This window comes from Vigna unguiculata, chromosome 4 (assembly GCF_004118075.2).
Source record: "Vigna unguiculata cultivar IT97K-499-35 chromosome 4, ASM411807v1, whole genome shotgun sequence".
NCBI classification, from domain to species: Eukaryota; Viridiplantae; Streptophyta; class Magnoliopsida; order Fabales; family Fabaceae; genus Vigna; species Vigna unguiculata.
Window position 1 is genome coordinate 38,240,810 of NC_040282.1, and position 18,160 is coordinate 38,258,969.

At 30.1% G+C, this 18,160-nt stretch overlaps 1 protein-coding gene and 1 non-coding gene across 3 annotated transcripts; both read left to right on the forward strand.

Annotated features, from left to right (window-relative positions):
• The first annotated feature begins 797 nt into the window (after window positions 1-797).
• On the forward strand, window positions 798-871 carry TRNAV-AAC. Its single transcript has one exon. It is a non-coding gene; the product is annotated as a tRNA-Val (tRNA).
• An 11,804-nt stretch (window positions 872-12,675) lies between these two features.
• Window positions 12,676-16,663, forward strand: LOC114181978 (ubiquitin-conjugating enzyme E2 2). Of its 2 annotated transcripts, none has more exons than XM_028068704.1 (6): window positions 12,676-12,861; window positions 13,365-13,498; window positions 13,640-13,665; window positions 14,167-14,256; window positions 14,336-14,424; window positions 16,227-16,663. In XM_028068704.1, the coding sequence occupies exons 2-6, from the start codon at window positions 13,374-13,376 to the stop codon at window positions 16,353-16,355; spliced, it is 459 nt and encodes a 152-aa protein (XP_027924505.1). In that variant the 5' UTR covers window positions 12,676-12,861; window positions 13,365-13,373; the 3' UTR covers window positions 16,356-16,663. The 2 variants fall into 2 exon arrangements, with proteins under 2 accessions (XP_027924505.1, XP_027924506.1); XM_028068705.1 differs by lacking the exon at window positions 12,676-12,861 and adding an exon at window positions 12,887-13,057.
• Window positions 16,664-18,160: the final 1,497 nt, after the last annotated feature.

Consider the following 18,160-nt stretch of genomic DNA (forward strand, 5'->3'; position numbering starts at 1 on the left):
TACCACCCTTATGTATTACAATAAACTTGTGAATAAGAGATATATGACTCTATGAAATATAAATAAATATATGAAAGATAAATAACTATGACAATTATAAAGGTAAATAGGAGATACAAAATATGAATATCAAAATTGCATATTCTCTCTAAATATAACTATAAATAATTGATTTTAAAAAATTTAAATAATTCTTGCAATAACAGTTTATGTATAATAATAAAGTCGTATTTTTCTTTTAAATCTATTTTGGTAAACTCAATATGAAATTACAATAGTTTATAAAAAAAAATGTCGTCATTGCAATAACAAATATTGTCTTAATTTAATTTGATTTCAATGTTTATTTTATTTTAACAAAACCTTGATTTCTGCAAAATTTGTCCTTTCTCCGCAATGGGAGTGTTTTAAAATAATACAAATGGTTTAAAGAAATGAATCTTTTAAATGTGTTGACTTCAATAATTATATTTTCGAATTTTTATACAAGTTGGACATACATGTAGTTCGATTTATTCAGTACTGACAAGTTTTACTATTTGTTATAATTTATCATTTTGTTTTAATTTAAAATTGAAATATTTAGTTATTATTGCTTTTGATAGTATTTTATTAAGTTTGTGTATCCTTAATGAGTTTTTTTTTCTTCTATCACATAAACTTAAGTTATTATGTAAATTCTTATAAGTTAACGAATCAGGCATACTAGGTAAGTTTATTAAATCTCTACAAATTTTGAAACTAGAAGATTGATTATTAGTTAATAATTAAAATAAATAGTAAAATCATATCAGAAAGGTGTCGTGGTGTAGTTGGTTATCACGTCAGTCTAACACACTGAAGGTCTCCGGTTCAAGTCCGGGCGACGCCATTTTTTTGTAATTTTACAATCTTTTTCAGAATTAAACATTGAGACCTTTGCTAAGTAAAAAAAAATGTTATATTTCCCAAATTCAAGAAAAGGTTTTTGTTTATCAAAATGTTATCTTGCATAGATAATTAATTACTCTGTTAAATAGTAACTATTGATAGTGCATTTATTTATTAACCATATAATTTTATTTAAAATATTAAAAACAATTAGTTTAATATTAAAAAATAACATTTTTTTTACATGAAATAAAATATGAGAAAAAGAATAAAACCAAGAAGGAAATGTGCTCAAGATTTAGGTTTTCACCTTGGTGTGCGTGTGTTTAACTATTAACTAAGTAAACCCATAACAATTAAAATATTAAGTCATCATTATTAATTATATGAATTAGCCATCCTTATATATTATGCACATTTTTATATTTTATTCGAACCTAATAACTATCCTTCAATATTTCAATTAATAAATTAAAGTTCTATATTAAAATAAGTATTCATCCATAATTAAGTATATTAAAAAATATTCACATAGCTATAATAAACTAAAGTTAATTAATACTTAATATTTTTTCAACTTGAGTGCTAAAAATTTTTACAAATAGATTTTCATTGTGTTCGCATGTGATTTTTTTAAGAGCTTATATCTTTAATATATATTTTTATTACAATTTACTTCCTTGTCTTCTTTTTCTACCTATAAATATCACTAAGGTGCATGGGCAAAGATACAACAGTATAACAACAAAACAACTACAAACACTTGAGTTCTCTCAGAAGTGTTCTTTTTTTTTCTCTATACTGATGTTCATAAGGTTTGGAGATCCTTCGCTGCACTCGATCGATCTAACGGGTTATTGTATTTTGGGAGAGAAACGTATATGATTTGAAACACATATGATTGTGTATTTGTTTAGCCATGTGCAATAGGGGCGTTTTCTCTCTAAGGATAGCGCTATGCGTGTCTCAACCCAGGATATTTCTACTCCTTACCTTTTATTTATTATTTATTATTGTTATAAGAATTATCAAATCTCTTATAAATATTCATTGTTTTATATATATGTCTTAGTATTATTATTAATTTAATAATAATTATTATTATTATATCATTTTATATTTTTATTATTACTAATATTATTTGAGTAATCATTTTTTAACATTCTTACATAGAAAAGTTCCTTGTTATTTCTATTTTTGATTACTCATTGTATTCATTTCTAAAATTAAAAATAATATAGAGCTGAAGACTCTGAAAACACATTTTATGAACTAAAGTGTTTGTTATGGTTATAATTAAAATAGTTTCAACTAAAACTAAAAATTTATGTGTACAATTGTGGTTACTTCTATGGGTAACAATAAATGAAATTATGGATAAATGAATTCATGCTCATTGAATAATTTTTTTTTGTAATGTCTATAGCTAATGTTTTTGTTGTTATATTAATTTATGCTTTAATATTGTATATTCTTACCATTGATAAAGATGTTTTATATCATGTATATATTTTAAGTGTTTTGTATGAAAATAATTTATCATATTAAAACTATTACTGTGTTATGGAAAACACTTGAACTAAACTTTACATTTGTAAAAGAAAAAAAAATAGCTTGATATTTATATGAAAAAAAAGACTAATAATAAATTATCATATTAATGATTTTAAAAATATTATTTATGACATGAAATTAAAATGAATTATTTTAATTAATATCATGTTTAAGATCATGTAAATGCTGATAAAAGAAGAAATCTTCATATGATAAATTGAAGGGATGGTCAAGTAAAAATTAAACTTGTCTTCTAGATTTTTTTTTAAAATATTTTTCATGTTTCTAAATTTAGAAACTTCCTTGATGATCAACATAATTATGAAGTGATTCTTGAGTGCAATGAGATTATTAATTCAAGACATGTGTTTTTGTTGGTAAATGATATACTTTTGATGACTTGTTTGAGTTAAGTGTTTTTATCTTGTAATAAAATATTTATAAGTTTTCTTTGATTATTACAAAATGTTAAGTTGTGATTTATGACATGCTATTATTATAATTGTTGAGAAATTTGGTTAGAGATCATTCAAATTATAAAATTTTCAGGTACAAAATTAATTAAATAGAGAAGTTATGATACATGTCTTTATAAATGAGTGTTTTGTGTGAAACTCATGGAATTATTCGTTAAGTGACATCATCATATATTGTTAATCTAATGGTGCGAAGAAAGAAACAAAAAATGCTTTGATATGGTAAATGTTATTTTACAAGTTCTAACTTGCCTAACATTATATTAGTGAAATTTTCTATCTTGTTTACCATATTTTGAACACAAAAGATTGTGATAAAACTTGTTATGAGTTATGAAAGAAAAAAGAACCACATTTAAAATATTTCAAAGTGTGGGGGTGTCTTACAATGGTTAACATACATGTTAATAAAAAAAATCTTAGTTATATATTATAAAGTGAATGAATATATACCTCATTCTTTTGCCATCTAGTGTAATATTATTTATGTTTCTTCTAGTTATGGCAATATGTCTAATTTCTTGAGATGATTGAATGATAACGTAAATTGGATATTGATTTTGGTGACAAAATCACCTATTGGTTATGGTTATGTTTTAACCTTGGATGGAGATACCCTATCATGGAAATATGTTAAAAAGTTGTTGTTCTATCATGATCTACTACGCAAGCATAAATTATTCCATTTGTTCAATGCATCCTGACAATTAAATTGTTATATTTAAATTTTAGTAAAAAATGTCAATGAAATTGACATATGAGAATGAGAGACAAATATATTAGAAACTTAATTACTCATGATATTATCTCTCTTGACTTTGTCAGGTCGGAAAGAAATATTGCAGATCTGCTTATCAAAGGGTTGATGCATCAACAACAAGTATTTGAGTCGTCGAGGGGAATGAGACTATAGCCCATGAATTAGTTGCAGTAATGGACACCCATCTTCACATGAATGGCGATCCCATGGAATGGAGTTCAATGGGTAACAACGAAGTTGTTGTTGACTAAAATACACCAAATAATTTGATTAATTTTTATGTCTCATTCCTATGACGAGGTGTACTATAAATTTTGGCAAAAATAAGGCTGAGGTATGTGCATTATTATGCTTATTGTATAAAATACGTCTTAATAAACCCAATGGTTGAGGTATGTGCATTATTTTATAAAATACCTCTTAATAAACTCAATGACAATTATTGTAGGGGTGTGAGTCACAAACCACCCTTTGAGGGTTTACCTAGTGAGTGTGATGGTGGGGCCGCCATTGTGAGACACGAGCAAGTCTCTAAGTGACACTCATGAAACAAGATACATGCACAAGGTCGTAACATGCACCCACTGATTAGAACCTATAATGAACACCGATATTGTATGTGTTATTTTCTAAAACCCGATCACAGGGGATGTAGCTCAAGACAATCAAGTCTCTGCATTTCCTCGGGTGGAAGTTTATAAGCACTAGGTGTAAGGGTCAGACTCGGAAGGTTCCTTGCGCTAAACTACAATATTTTGTTTTAAAAGATAATATATTTTTTATTTTATTTTATTTTTTAAATTATGTGGGGGATTGTTAGAAATATTTTAATATAATTTAAAAAACAAATAATTAAAATAAAAAAACTTACTGTTACTCATGTTTTTATAGACCTTTAATTTATGGGTTAATGTTTTTTATGGCTAACGGCTATATTCTTATTACAATTTACTCCTTTGTTTCTTTTTTCTACCTATAAATACAACTGAGGTGCATGGGAAAAGACACAACAGTATAACAACAAAACAACCATAAACACTAGAGTTCTCTTAGAAGTGTTCTTCTTTTCTTCTCTATATTATCTTTAAGATAATGGTGTTCATAAGGTTCGAAGATCCTTCCCTGCACTTGATTGATCTAACAGGTTGTTGTATCTTGGGAGAGAAACGTATATGATTTGAAACACATATGATTGTGTATTTGTTTAGTCATGTGCAGTAGGGGCGTTTTCTCTCTAAGGATAGCGGTATGCGTGCCTAAATCAAGGATATTTTTACTCCGTACCTTTTATTTATTATTTATTATTGTTATAAGAATGATCAAATCTCTGATAAATATTCATTTTTTTATATATATGTCTTAGTATTATTATTGATTTAATAATTATTATTATATCATTTTATATTTTTATTATTACTAGTATTATTTGAGTAATTGTTAAGACTTTGCCAAGTGTACCAAGTCGCGCAAGTAGTAACCGGTAAGACCGGGATATCGTTTCCCAAGAGACTTGTGTATACTAATTAATTGCGTAATTAGTGACTAATTTAAACTAATGAATAAATCCATATTTTGAGTTTCAATGTATGAAATTAAATTTTGCATAAATAATTAAAATTGAACTTTAGAAGTTAAAGGCACTTAGTGAATGGAAAAGATTAGAAATGAAATGACTTGATATTGCCGGGGTTAGAATTCACCAACTATGCTCTCATGCAACTACAATTTAACATCCTCTTCATTAATATGCTAATGTCAACCCACAATTTTACTCAAATCCTAATTCCTTAATGGATTAAGCCTAAATTTTTCTATTAAAAGTCAATTCCTTGAACTCTTAATAAGCAAATTTGCTTTATGCACTAAGGTTTAAGACAACCAATGGGTCAAGCCCCATTCTTAGGTACAAGCTCCATTGAGTTTTCTTATTCCAAATCTAGGTTTCAAAAGATATTTCCACACCCAATGAACCAAAAATCATGCAAAAGATGGCTAAATCAAAGCAAGCATTAAGTGAAGAAACAAGAAGACTAGCAATTAATGAAAGAGTCATATATATAATCAAAACATTTGCATTTACACAAGAGTTTCGTGGCTACATCTAACCCCAACAAAAACGGGTTTAGCTCTCCATTGTCATGGAGAGCTCAAGCTTGCAAATGAAAGAGATGGAAGAGAAAGAGATACAAAGAGGAAGATGGAGCTGTTCCCACAAGCCCTAGCACTCCTTCAAGCTCTCCAAATGTGTTCTTCGTGCCTCAAAAATGCCAAAGATCCATTTCCCCTCGCGAAAACAGAAGAAAAAGAGCCAACTTGCCACATCAGCGAACACTGGCGCATGGCGGAAGGGTCTCACTGCCAGGCGCAAGCCACCAAACAGGGGGCAAGTCTTCCCGTTACCGCCCGACGGTGACCAACAGTGGCGCCTGGTTGGCGCTAGTTTGGTGCCTGGCGCTGACGGTGGTTGCCGCCTGGCGCTGCCTTTGTGTCGCTAGGCGCTTCCTATTGACATTTTTGCACTTCTCCTTGCTGTTTCGAGTTACTCATTTGTCTGGGCTCTTGGAATAAAGCTTCCAATCTATAAAAAGGACACAAAAAATGGGGATTAGTGGTATATTTAGATCAATGTAACCCACAATGTATTTATTTACAAAAGTAAGGTAAAATTGAGGATTAAGTAGGTTAAAAGCTTTGGAAGAGATGATTTTGCTAATGAAATATAGCTTAGATAATGGTAAAAATTAACATTATCAGTAATCATTTTTTAACACAATATGCTAGATTGCGGCGTCCTCCATCTCTGTCTTATTTTGTGTTCTTCTCTGATTTATTTTTGTCATACCTTTGAAAGATTCAAATTTAGAAATGATGGTACTCTTTCCTAAATAGGATCATATCAAATGGTATCCATCCATTTCTTGCAAGGATCATGGTAGTAAACATTTCATAAAATGAATTTCATCTTAGTGGAAAAATATATAATAGATCAACGAACCCAAATGAATGAGTGAAGAACTTCAAATCCATGTGAATTGTCTAGTTATATTCTTATTCTTAATAGAATTTTTCCAATTGGACTTAAGGGAATAACATTATAGTGGTACTATGATTTACCACCTTACTTAATCAAATTGATTCAAACCAACAACGGATCTTATTAGGTCGTTTGGGGGGCAATGGCCCCACCCCCCCACCCCAAATTTTTTTAAATTTTATAAAAAATATTTTGAAATACTTTTAAAAAAAATTTAAATTAATTTTTATTTTTTTATAGAATATAATATTTAATCTTATTGAGATTTTTTTTCTTCCATTTTAAGTTTTTCATGTATTTTATTCATTTATAACTCTTGCATATCTTTTTTTGTTTTTTGTTTTAAAAAATAAATAGAAAGTTAGACACAAATTCATTCTTCTAACTTTCATTTCTCATCAATTCTCTTACCTCCTTCCTTTAAGATAAAAAATATAACTCTCTTTTGTCTTTTGATTGGGAAATATTAGTTTGATATTTAGTATTTTTTTCTCTTATGAATTTTTTGTATATTTATTTTTTTTTATGACGAAAGAGAAGTCATATACTATATGTTCTTTCATAACATTTTTTAGATGTGACTTGATTAACATATATTACTTTTTAGTAATTATGTCTTTCAATTTTTTATTAATTTTGATAAATTATTTTTTAGTCTTAATAATTTTTAAAAATTAGGTATATTGATGAAGAATAAAATAATAGATTCATTTTTTTTAAGTGAGGAAAGGATACCCGCGAAGATGAAAACAATAAAAATTCACTTCTCCACCTATTTCCTTGGAAGATACTAAGGATTTAATTGTTGAATTAGATAACCCTTTCTTAAGATTTAAAAGGAATTATAGGTGGGAAGTTTCATATTGATTCTTTAGAATTATAAGTGGAAAGTTTCATATTAATTCTTTAGAACTTATTTTCAAATATGGGAATATCAAGGGTAATAGATGAAATTAGAAAAACTTATTTAAAATGGGTTCCATATCAAATAGAACTTCAAAACTATCATTTTTCTTAGGAAAAACATACAAGGATATTTCAATACTGAATTATATATACTTTTGTTATATTAGTGACAATGATTAAATATATCAAATTTGAGTATATTATTTTGGCCTCTTCAAAAAATTTTATTAAGTGACAATGATTAAAATATATCAAATTTGAGTATATTATTTTGGCCCCTTTAAAACTTTTTATCAAGATCCGCCACGGATTCAAACCTTGTTTGCAAAGTTTAAGGCCTAATTTGCAATGATTCAACCTTAATGACCCTTAAGAACATAAGACAATAAGATAATGAACCCACTTGTAAATTTGTATAGAAGTTTATAGTGGTACCCCTCACAATCCAAGGACTTAATCTTGCAGTAGTTATGCATGCAATGATGGATGGACTATGACATGAACTATTTTTGGATAACCTACACATTAATGGTCTTCAAGACATGAAGATTCATGATAAGGAGCCTAAAATACATTATGGCTAAAGAAAATAAACATCGAAGTAAGAACAAAGATGTGGAGAAACGAGGTCGATTTGTCATCAATTAGTGTGAGTCTAGGCTTTGTGCGTTTTAGAATGACTAGCCAAACAACTAAATAACAATGGAGACACAAAAATTTAAGTCGCCTTTCATCTTAAATTGTTGCCCATATCACTACCATTGCCTTCTCCAACAAGTCTTGACCTAATCAAGCATTGTTAGTACCAACTAAACATCAATCATACAACTAAATAATCTACTTGGGTCAAATATATCATTAATGACCTTGTATGGTCTAGAGTCTTAACCCACTTTGTACAAATCAACTATGTTAGGAAGAGGCCAAGGGTGAGGTAATCATTGAGGTTGGTGTCGTGGTATGCAAGGAGTATATCAAGGTTGAGGATGAGGCAATCAACAAAATGGAAATGGACAAACAAAGCCTCCCCCCCCCCACCAACCACCAAAAGGAAAACTATAATGAGGAGTAATAACAAGATTAGTAATAAGCTTAATAACATAATACTCAAAATGTTTAAGGAGTGGAGCATACTATATTGTTGGAGGTTTGGTCAAAGGATGAAGTTATAGTTCATTTCAACCCCCCTCCCTCCCCCCAACCACCAAAAGGAAAACTAGAATGAGGAGCAATAACAAGATTATTAATAAGCTCAATAACATAATACTCAAAATGTTTGAGGAGTTGAGCATATTGTATTGTTGGAGGTTTGGTCAAAGGATGAAGTTATGGATCATTTGAAATAATACAACTTTGTAGCAGTCAATGTGTGAATGTAATGGAAATATTTCCACCAAGACCTCTTCTTGAAATAATCTTTACTACTGAAGATATAAAAAAGCATGGCATTACATGTAAACTCATTGTATTGTTGATTTTCATCAATGTTAGATTATTGTAACAAATAATGAAGCAAAGAAATCGACTTTAAAGAAAAAAAAAGCATGGTCCAATTTAAAGAAAAAAAAGACTTAGGGGAAAACTCAAGTATTTCGTTAAATTGAGGTGATTTATTCCAAAATGGAGAATTTTATCTTCTAGAAAGAAACATGTATGTGACTAACTCAAAGAACTGTATAAGTTTAAATGTATAACTTTATGAGTTCCTATTGAATAAAATAGCAAAATTTGAAGTGAAGAAAGTTGTCTTATAGAAAATACCCATTACAAAGGTTGACCAAACATTTCTTGTAGTAACAGTGTAGTAAGTTAGTTTTTGCATGTTCCAAGATAAAGACAAATGCAAACAAATGACAAAATTCTTCAGTATTTGAAGCCAAGTTTAGAAAATGGGCTATTGTTTAGAAAAAAAAAAGGAGACTTTGAACTTGAAGATATATATTGATGCAAGCTAAACAATTTTGTTACTGATAGAAGATCTATCTTTGGACATTGTGAGTTTCTTGGATAAACTTTGCTAACTTGGAGAAGTAAAAATAGGATAAAGTATCTCATTCTAGTATAAAATTTGAATTTTAAGTCCTTGCTTAAGATATGTGTTAAATAAATAATTATTTTTCCTAGGTCTTATATGTGTGAAGTACTCTTGATAAAAAATCATACCCAATTGATGAGCTCCTAACCTCTACCAAGGATGAAGGCACATTCTTAGGGAGAATAAACATGTTTAGAAGGGAAGGTTCTAAATCTTCTCTCTTTTATAGGGGGTGGGGGTTTAGTTTTATTTTGACTTTTTTTTTTACTTGAGTTGAGTTGACCTTTGTTGACTTGATTTGCTGCCCTCTTGTTTGGTTATTTGTTTTGTAGAATAAGTTAGGGCCATCTTAGAAGAGTATACCACTACATGGAGTGAAGGAGAGACTCATCCTTGTACCGACATATAGGTGGCACATTTTTGGACGAGGTTGGGAGAGAAAGGTTGACCTTCCCTTCTACAAGGTCAATGGTGCTTAAAGGAGACGCTTGGAGACTAAGCTAGGTCAAGCCCCATGCAAGGAGTCTCCTTTTTAGATGACCTAGTTTATATAAACATTTTCCATATAATTTCTTCTTATTCCTTAGCTTTGTGTATTTGCTAAGAGACCATTTTTCCATCACTTATAAAAAAGGGCTTTTCTAGTCTTGTAAAAGAGTTGAATATTTTCAGTAAAATTACCTTATATTTGACAATTTGTGAAAGTGTTATCCTTTGAAAGTGTGTCTTCAGTAGTCTTATCTTGAGCCTAGAGCTCATGCATCCCCACTTATCTTGGGTTGGTGAGCCTTAATGCCCCCCTCAAGTGGCGTATTTCACCTTAATTCCCCTCTTTTTTCATGTCCTTCATATTTTTGTTCATTTTTCTTCTCTTTTGTTACTTTCAAGCATGTTTCCATTCAATTATTCTCTCTATTTCGTGTTCTTGTTTTAGTTTCTTTCTTAATTGAATCATCTCCTTCTCTAAAGCACTTAGACGTAAACCTTCACATCTAGATATTGATACGATCCTAAGAGGAAAGGTGATGATTTTTTTTGACTTTGGATTTGTTCTGTAAAAATAATCAGTATAATTAGAATAAAAAACACAGCATAAGACTGATATAGAATGCGCCACAATCGAGCAAATTGATAAGTAAAGGAAAACTTGCCACAAAAAGGTTATTTGATAAGATCAAAGTAGATGCCACAATCAAAAGATTGATAAGTCAAAACATCACAATCCAATCCAAAATTGATAAGTCTAGACGCCACAATCAGGATTGATAAGCAAGGAAGATTCGCTACGAAGATGTTAATCTCTAATAAGAATTTGACGTTCTAATCCAAGAATCAAGAGAATCCTCTCTTAAAGAAACAATTTCATTAATTAACGACCAGAGTAATTACAAAAATTTTGAAAATGCGAATAAATAAACTTTCCTACAAATTAAATTGGTGTCTATAAAGCATGTCCAAAGGAAATTATCCTTTGTCGATAGTAGATTGGACAAGAACCCTCCCATTACGTTCACTTAGTTGATCGTCCTATTTATGTGCCAAAATGAGTTCACCTTAAGTGTTATAGTTGAAACATGGTCTATTTGACTTAGTGGGACATCCTTACTTCATATAAGAATAATTGGTGATCTTTTTCTGCTAACGAAGAAGCTCTTGAGTAATGACTGGGTTCAAAGTTAAAAAAGTAACCATGAGGTTTGAAATTTATTCAACATTATTGGTTCTGCAATGTCTTGTTTTGGTTGGAGAGAGGTTAAGATAGTTGACCTTGCAACCTTAATCATAATATGTTGGTCGATTGAGTGATCTATGTTATACTCTATTTAAGACTTCTGAAGATTAATCAATAGATCTTTCTTCAAAATTAGTATATCAATCTTAGTCCTCAACTTCTTATAATTGAATTAATTCCTATGAAATAAGAAAAAAAGTCTACGATACAATTAATACAAAATCAATATAAAGAAAGAGATTATTATCAATTGTTAAGAAAATATCAAATAAAAGGTGACTATTACAATTACAATTTTCTTTTCAGCCTTTTCCAAGCAATTAATGAGATTATTGTTAAGCCCAAATTTAAAATAAATTTTTTTATTTATTAAAAGTCTATTGTGCATAAAAAATTATTTACTTAGAATTACATTTATTTCTTAATCATATATGTTTCAATTCTCTCTTGGTTAAATATTCTACTCACAATCAAATCATAATATTATTTTTAAGTACAAAATATTTTTAAGTACACATTTAATAATTGATATCAAATCTAAAGTCACGAATTTATTTTTTAATGAAACAATTATTGAGAAGAAAGTATTATTGTGAGTTACATGACATGGACAAAGTAGTAGTCCAACTTAGAATGTTTGACTCGACGAATTACAAATACAATCACAACAATAATATTTAATAAATAAATTTAAAAAAAAACAACTAAATTATAATTATTAAATATCAGTGGTTCAGCTACAATTATTTAATATTGTTGTTTTCTTTATTTTCCAACACTCAAAAGTCTATAAAAAAATACATCAATATCAAATAAAATATAATTTCATTATTCATACTAACTCTATCATATTAATATCCTCTTCAACTTGCAGTGACTTATGATTTTTATAATTTCAAAATCTTATATTGAAATTTTATTTTCTCATAAAAATAAAATGCAAACTTACATTTATAATAATGTGAATTGAGTTAACTAATGTGTTCTTTTAAAGTTATGCAAATAAACAGATGAAATATTCTTGTTATGTGCATAAGGAAATGTTTAACTTTTAATTTTACAAAGTTCCTACTATCGATTTTTTTTTAACTAACTTTCAATTTGAGAAAGTTTCAACAATAGAAAAAACAAGAATAAAGCAAGAGATATTTCTAATTGTCGAACTATTAATATTTTGAATTTGGTGAATGGCTAGGAGATATCGACAAAACACAAATGATTTTAAGTAAAGAAAATTCAATAAACATAGGAAATAAAAAAAAAAAAATTGGTTAAGCATTTCGTAAGAAAATATTGGACCAAATAAATGGAATATTTTAAAGGGAAGGGTGATTAGACCCATACAAATACACACCCTTCTTCTAAATTCTGAGAAAAGAGAATGAATATCGTAAGATTCCAGCAATAGTCTTTTCTGCGCCATCGCTCTCGATCCATCCCTTCAACGATCTTGCGTTTCATTCACAACATACTTCCAACTCATAACCATAACGGGTCATCAATTTCTTCTTCCTTTTCCTATTTTTTTCCAATTCAATTGCGTTTCAATCATTTTATTTTATTTTTTTCAATTCGTTCTCTTGTTTGTTCCAATTTGCGGTTTTTATTGTCTGAACTCTGGGTGATTGATACAGAGGGTGGATCTACATCAAAGCCCCCTATTTTTAACGTTTCTTCGGAATTCTCACCGGTATTTTAATTTGGGGTTTGCGGTTCTGTTTCTGAGGAGTATGAGATTAATGAAAATTTAATTGCTTTTCTTTTTCCTGTTCTTGGCGTGAGGTTTTGCCCTAGGATGATTGTGAAAAATTTTGTTACACTTTCGATTTATGTATTCAAATTTTCCAGTTGTTTGGATGTGTTGGAATCTGAATTGGCCTGTTGCTTGTGTCTCTTATGCGTCTAGCGGTGAACTAGGTTTTGCCTATCTTTCTGTTCTTGTTGAAAAGAAAATTGAAGTTTTTTTTTTGTTTTCTCTTTGTGACTGTTTGTTTTAGGTGGTAGCAATGTCGACTCCTGCGAGGAAGAGGCTCATGAGAGATTTCAAAAGGCTGCAGCAAGACCCACCTGCAGGAATCAGTGGTGCCCCTCAGGATAATAACATTATGCTGTGGAATGCTGTCATATTTGGGTGAGTTGAATTGGATAAAAGGTTCCCTGTGCTGTTTATTTCTCTGATATAGTCACTTTGTTTTCTTTCATTTTTTCCTCCACTTTGTTTAAGTATGGATGCATAAGAACTTTCTGCTTTCTTGTCTGCTTTGGATTGCAGTCCTGATGATACACCGTGGGATGGAGGTGAGTTTGTCCTTTTACCATACCATAACTCCTATATTGGAACAATCTTGATACATGTGTCATTTCAGTTATTTAGCCATCTTGTATACTGTATGCCGCTTTAATGATTCTGTAATGTTAGATGAGGTTGCTTGTACCATGCCTTCATTCTTCTAACAATTTTATTGTTACATTTTTTCCATGTAGTTTCTGATACGGCAGTGTTAATTATAATCTGTCTATTACATTGTTTTATATTAGCTTTACATTGTTTTTGTATATTGGCTTATATTTCTGCCTGAGGTGATGACATAGAGGAATAAGACATTTGTTGTTATGTTGATGTTAGAGATTGCATTTACATTTGCAAGGGAGAGATATTTTGTTAGACCATTTAGCTAAATCATTTTTTACTCTTGAAGCTCTATTATGATTTGGAAAAGTTAAATGGAAATTGGGTGCTCATAGTCAGATAATCTTAACTTTATCACAATAATGTCTACATATTTTTGAGTTATTCAGGCACGTTTAAGTTGACTCTCCAGTTTACTGAGGATTATCCTAACAAGCCACCAACTGTAAGATTTGTGTCACGAATGTTTCATCCAAACAGTAAGTTTTAGGTTGAAAAGGTTCTTCTTCCATAAATTACCTATCTAGCTGCTAATGCCATTTCTTTTTCTTTGGGAAGTTTATGCGGATGGAAGTATTTGTTTGGATATATTACAAAATCAATGGAGTCCCATATATGATGTAGCTGCCATACTCACTTCTATCCAGGTATTATCTTATGTAATATAGTGTCAGTTCTGCATTTTTTTTCATATCATTGTTAGTATATTACAAAACCAATATATCAAGCAGATATATTTACATAATTTAACTCTACACTTGAGGTTTGGTCTTGTGTTCCTTGACATATGTATTGCCACACCAACATTTCGTGCAAAATTAATTAAAAATCCTGTGCTCTTCTAGAATTACTTATGGTTTTTCCTTTATGAAAGAGCTATCTACTAGGAATTACTTTTTGTTGTAAAATGTCTGTTGCTGTTTTCTGATTCATGTCTTGATTCACTTGTAATGTTAACTTTTTTCCTTTCCTTTTTTACCATTAATTTTGTATTTTAATAAAGAATGGAGTTGCTATTCTGAACATGATGAATATTCTAAGAGAATATCATTTTCTTGTTTTCCTTACAAATCTCAAGGCCCTTTGTTGATTTAGTAGCTCTCAATTTTTACTGATTCTTATATTGTTTGTCAGTCCTTTCATATCGCTGCTCAATATTTGATCTCATTGCTATCACTTGTACTGTAATTTCAGAATTTTAAGCCGTGAAATGTGAAAAAATCTGTAATGAAACGGTTCTGTTTTCTTAGTTCCCTTGTTCGTGGGGATGAGGGCTTGTAAGAATTTTTTTTAAGTCTGACCTGCTAAGAAACTGTTTTTTGTTCAGATATGATGCATTCTTTACATTCTTTTCCTTTCATGCATATTCTATTTAGAAGGATTTCGGATCCTTCTGTTTGTGGTGAACTCATCTCAATTTTGCTTATAAAAATTACAGAACAAAAGATATAAAATAGAAGATTGTTATATATATATATATATATATATATATATATATATTATAATTTAGTTTCTATTTTTGTTTTGGGGGAGTGGGGTTCCTTTTGACAATGGGAATTGAACCTGCTATGGGTGCTTCCTGGTAAATTGTGCGCTACTATCACTGTTCTACGGTTCATTGACGGCAGATGTATCAGTTGTTTGACTTGTAATTTTTTTTTAAATCTAGCATATTGAGTATCTTTGGTACGCACCATGCCCCAATGTTTCCCTCTATTAGGATCATGATAGGGCCTGTATCAGAGGAATATTGGGAAATAAGGCCCAGCAGGGCCATCTAATTACAGTTATTAAGGAAAAGTTTCAATAGAGTTGTGACATATGATTACTTGTGCGGTCTGCTTAAACAGTCGGGGTGGATCATCAGTTAGTTAATTGATTGTAGTCTGATAAAACAGAGTTTCTGAAAGGAGCAACTCTTTGACATGGGAAAACCTTTGAAAGTAGATTCCTCTCCTTTTTTGGTGCAGATTTTATTTTCTATTAACATTCATTATCTTCAGTTCTACTCTATTCTTTTTCTGGGTTTGTATCGTCAGATCATGGTATCAGATGCTCTTGCTGCTACGTGCACATAATTTATTATTATTATTATATTATTTTTTTTTTATTACCCAACAAGTGTATTTTATTAATAGATTGGTATAAGGGGTACCCTCCGAAAACATAAAGATCAAGGGTTAGAGAAAGTCTGTAGGTGAAGCCTATACAAAACACATATTCTTCACACTGCATATACAAAAACTATTTAGCAAGGATGAGATAATGTTGTAAATTGTTGTTTTCCATTCTGATGTAATCTGGCTGTGTATCTATATTCCAGGGTGGTTGAGAAGTAATTTTGCATGACTAAATCTTTATCCTCATGATTCCACTCGTTTGATATCCTTTTTATGTATTATTCAGCATGTTAATAATTATTTTCTGAAAGCTAATTTTACTTTGGCAGTCATTGCTTTGTGATCCCAACCCAAATTCTCCTGCAAACTCAGAAGCAGCTCGAATGTTTAGTGAGAACAAGCGCGAGTACAATAGAAGAGTGAGAGAAATTGTGGAGCAAAGTTGGACAGCTGACTAAGCTGATCGTTATATGCTTGTGGACTTTGAAGATATGAATTGGTTTGCACTGCTACCTATAAGAAATACAATGTGCCAACTTACTGAATTTTATGTCGTATTCCTGTCTGTTTTGGATGTTAGGATCATCTTTTCTTTAATCAATTGTAGTTTATGCATGGTCCATGTCAGTTTATGTATTATAGAATTCTGTCATTTTGCATCGGATTATTGTCTACACGGTTCAATGTATAAGTTGTAGTTTTCTGAATTGGTTATGGTCCAAATTTCTTACGAAAACTAGCTTCAGTTTGTATGATTTTCTTGTCAGATTGTTTGTGTTGGATTTTGCTTTCAACCTTCCTTTGAGACCGTGAAGTTAACGTTTCAAAGAACTGCAGTTTAGTTTTCACAACAAAATATTTTCCTATCTTTGCGTTCTCAAAATTAAGGTATCATCTACACATGGTAAATGTGGTAAGTACATATGCTTTACTGTTATTCATTTTAAGAAAAAAAGGTTAAAAAGAAGGTGAGGGAAATGTGATTATTGTAATATCCCAATTTAGCATATTTATATTACTAATTGAATTATTACAAATTATATATTAAGCATTAAACAACCATACAAGTATAAAGTATGTATTTAATGTCTTATATACTTATCTAATAATTATACTCTAATTGACTATTGGGGGTCTAACTACTTAACCCTTCTACTTGTATTGTTTTATGTTTATGTATAACATATAATCATTACAGCTGGATAAATTATAAAATAAACAAACACAAAAAATATGGTAAGCTACACTAAATTTAGATCATATTAATAAAATTTAAACATTAATTCATATAAATTATTCATCATTTCAACATTTCACACATCATACTTAATTGTTAATAACATAAAGGATATCACACATACAAAGATTATCATGGCTTTTTTATACAATAACATTTGTCTTACATGATCTCTAAAGAATTGGTGTATTGAGTAGAATTCGAAATCATGCACTTGTCATAAAGGGTTATAGTTATATCATGACAGACCCAGATCCCTACTAAGGAGTATAATTAGGTAAATTTGTGATATTTGTGAGATATTGTAATTTCATCTATAAGACAGGGTAGTGTCCATTAGACACCCCCTGGTGCCCAACGCCATAAGCCTTTCGAAGTAAAATCCTAAGTACATTGGTAGGTTTACAACATTAAATTTGTCTAGGCTAACTATCAAGTGAACACTCAACAATCCTAGCGTGTGTTGTCCAACGGACCACTTGAATTCAGTGTCAAGTGAGCTACCAATGATCTCATGGTGACGCCTTATGGTACAACAATTAGAGCTCATTGACTTCTAATTTCAAGTTGGTGTCCAACGGTGTTGTAATGTTGTCCAATGGTCTACTGAAAAGTAAATTCTTGATTTGTCTATACTAGGATATTTAATTTGTTTGTCTAGATTCTTTTATCTTTTCTTTCATGCAAAATACCATGTTATAATTTAAATTAAGCCTAAATAAAAAAGCAAACCCGATATCCTAGGAAAGCTTTGAACATTGTGCTATGTTTTTTTCACACATTTTCCTTGCTTTCTATCGTTCCAAGCCGTTAGACTTGGGTTAATTGAGGTAAAAGAGGGAACGATAGAAAGAGAAAAGGAAAGAAGGAATGAAAACACTAATCTAAACACCATTCCAAAATTACAACATCCGAAAATTATCATCTTCAAAATCATCAATTCAACCTATAATATCCTGTATTATGTTTGGTCGTGTAGAGCAATACTGAAGATAAAGATTTTCAATGAATAACTAAGAACCGAAG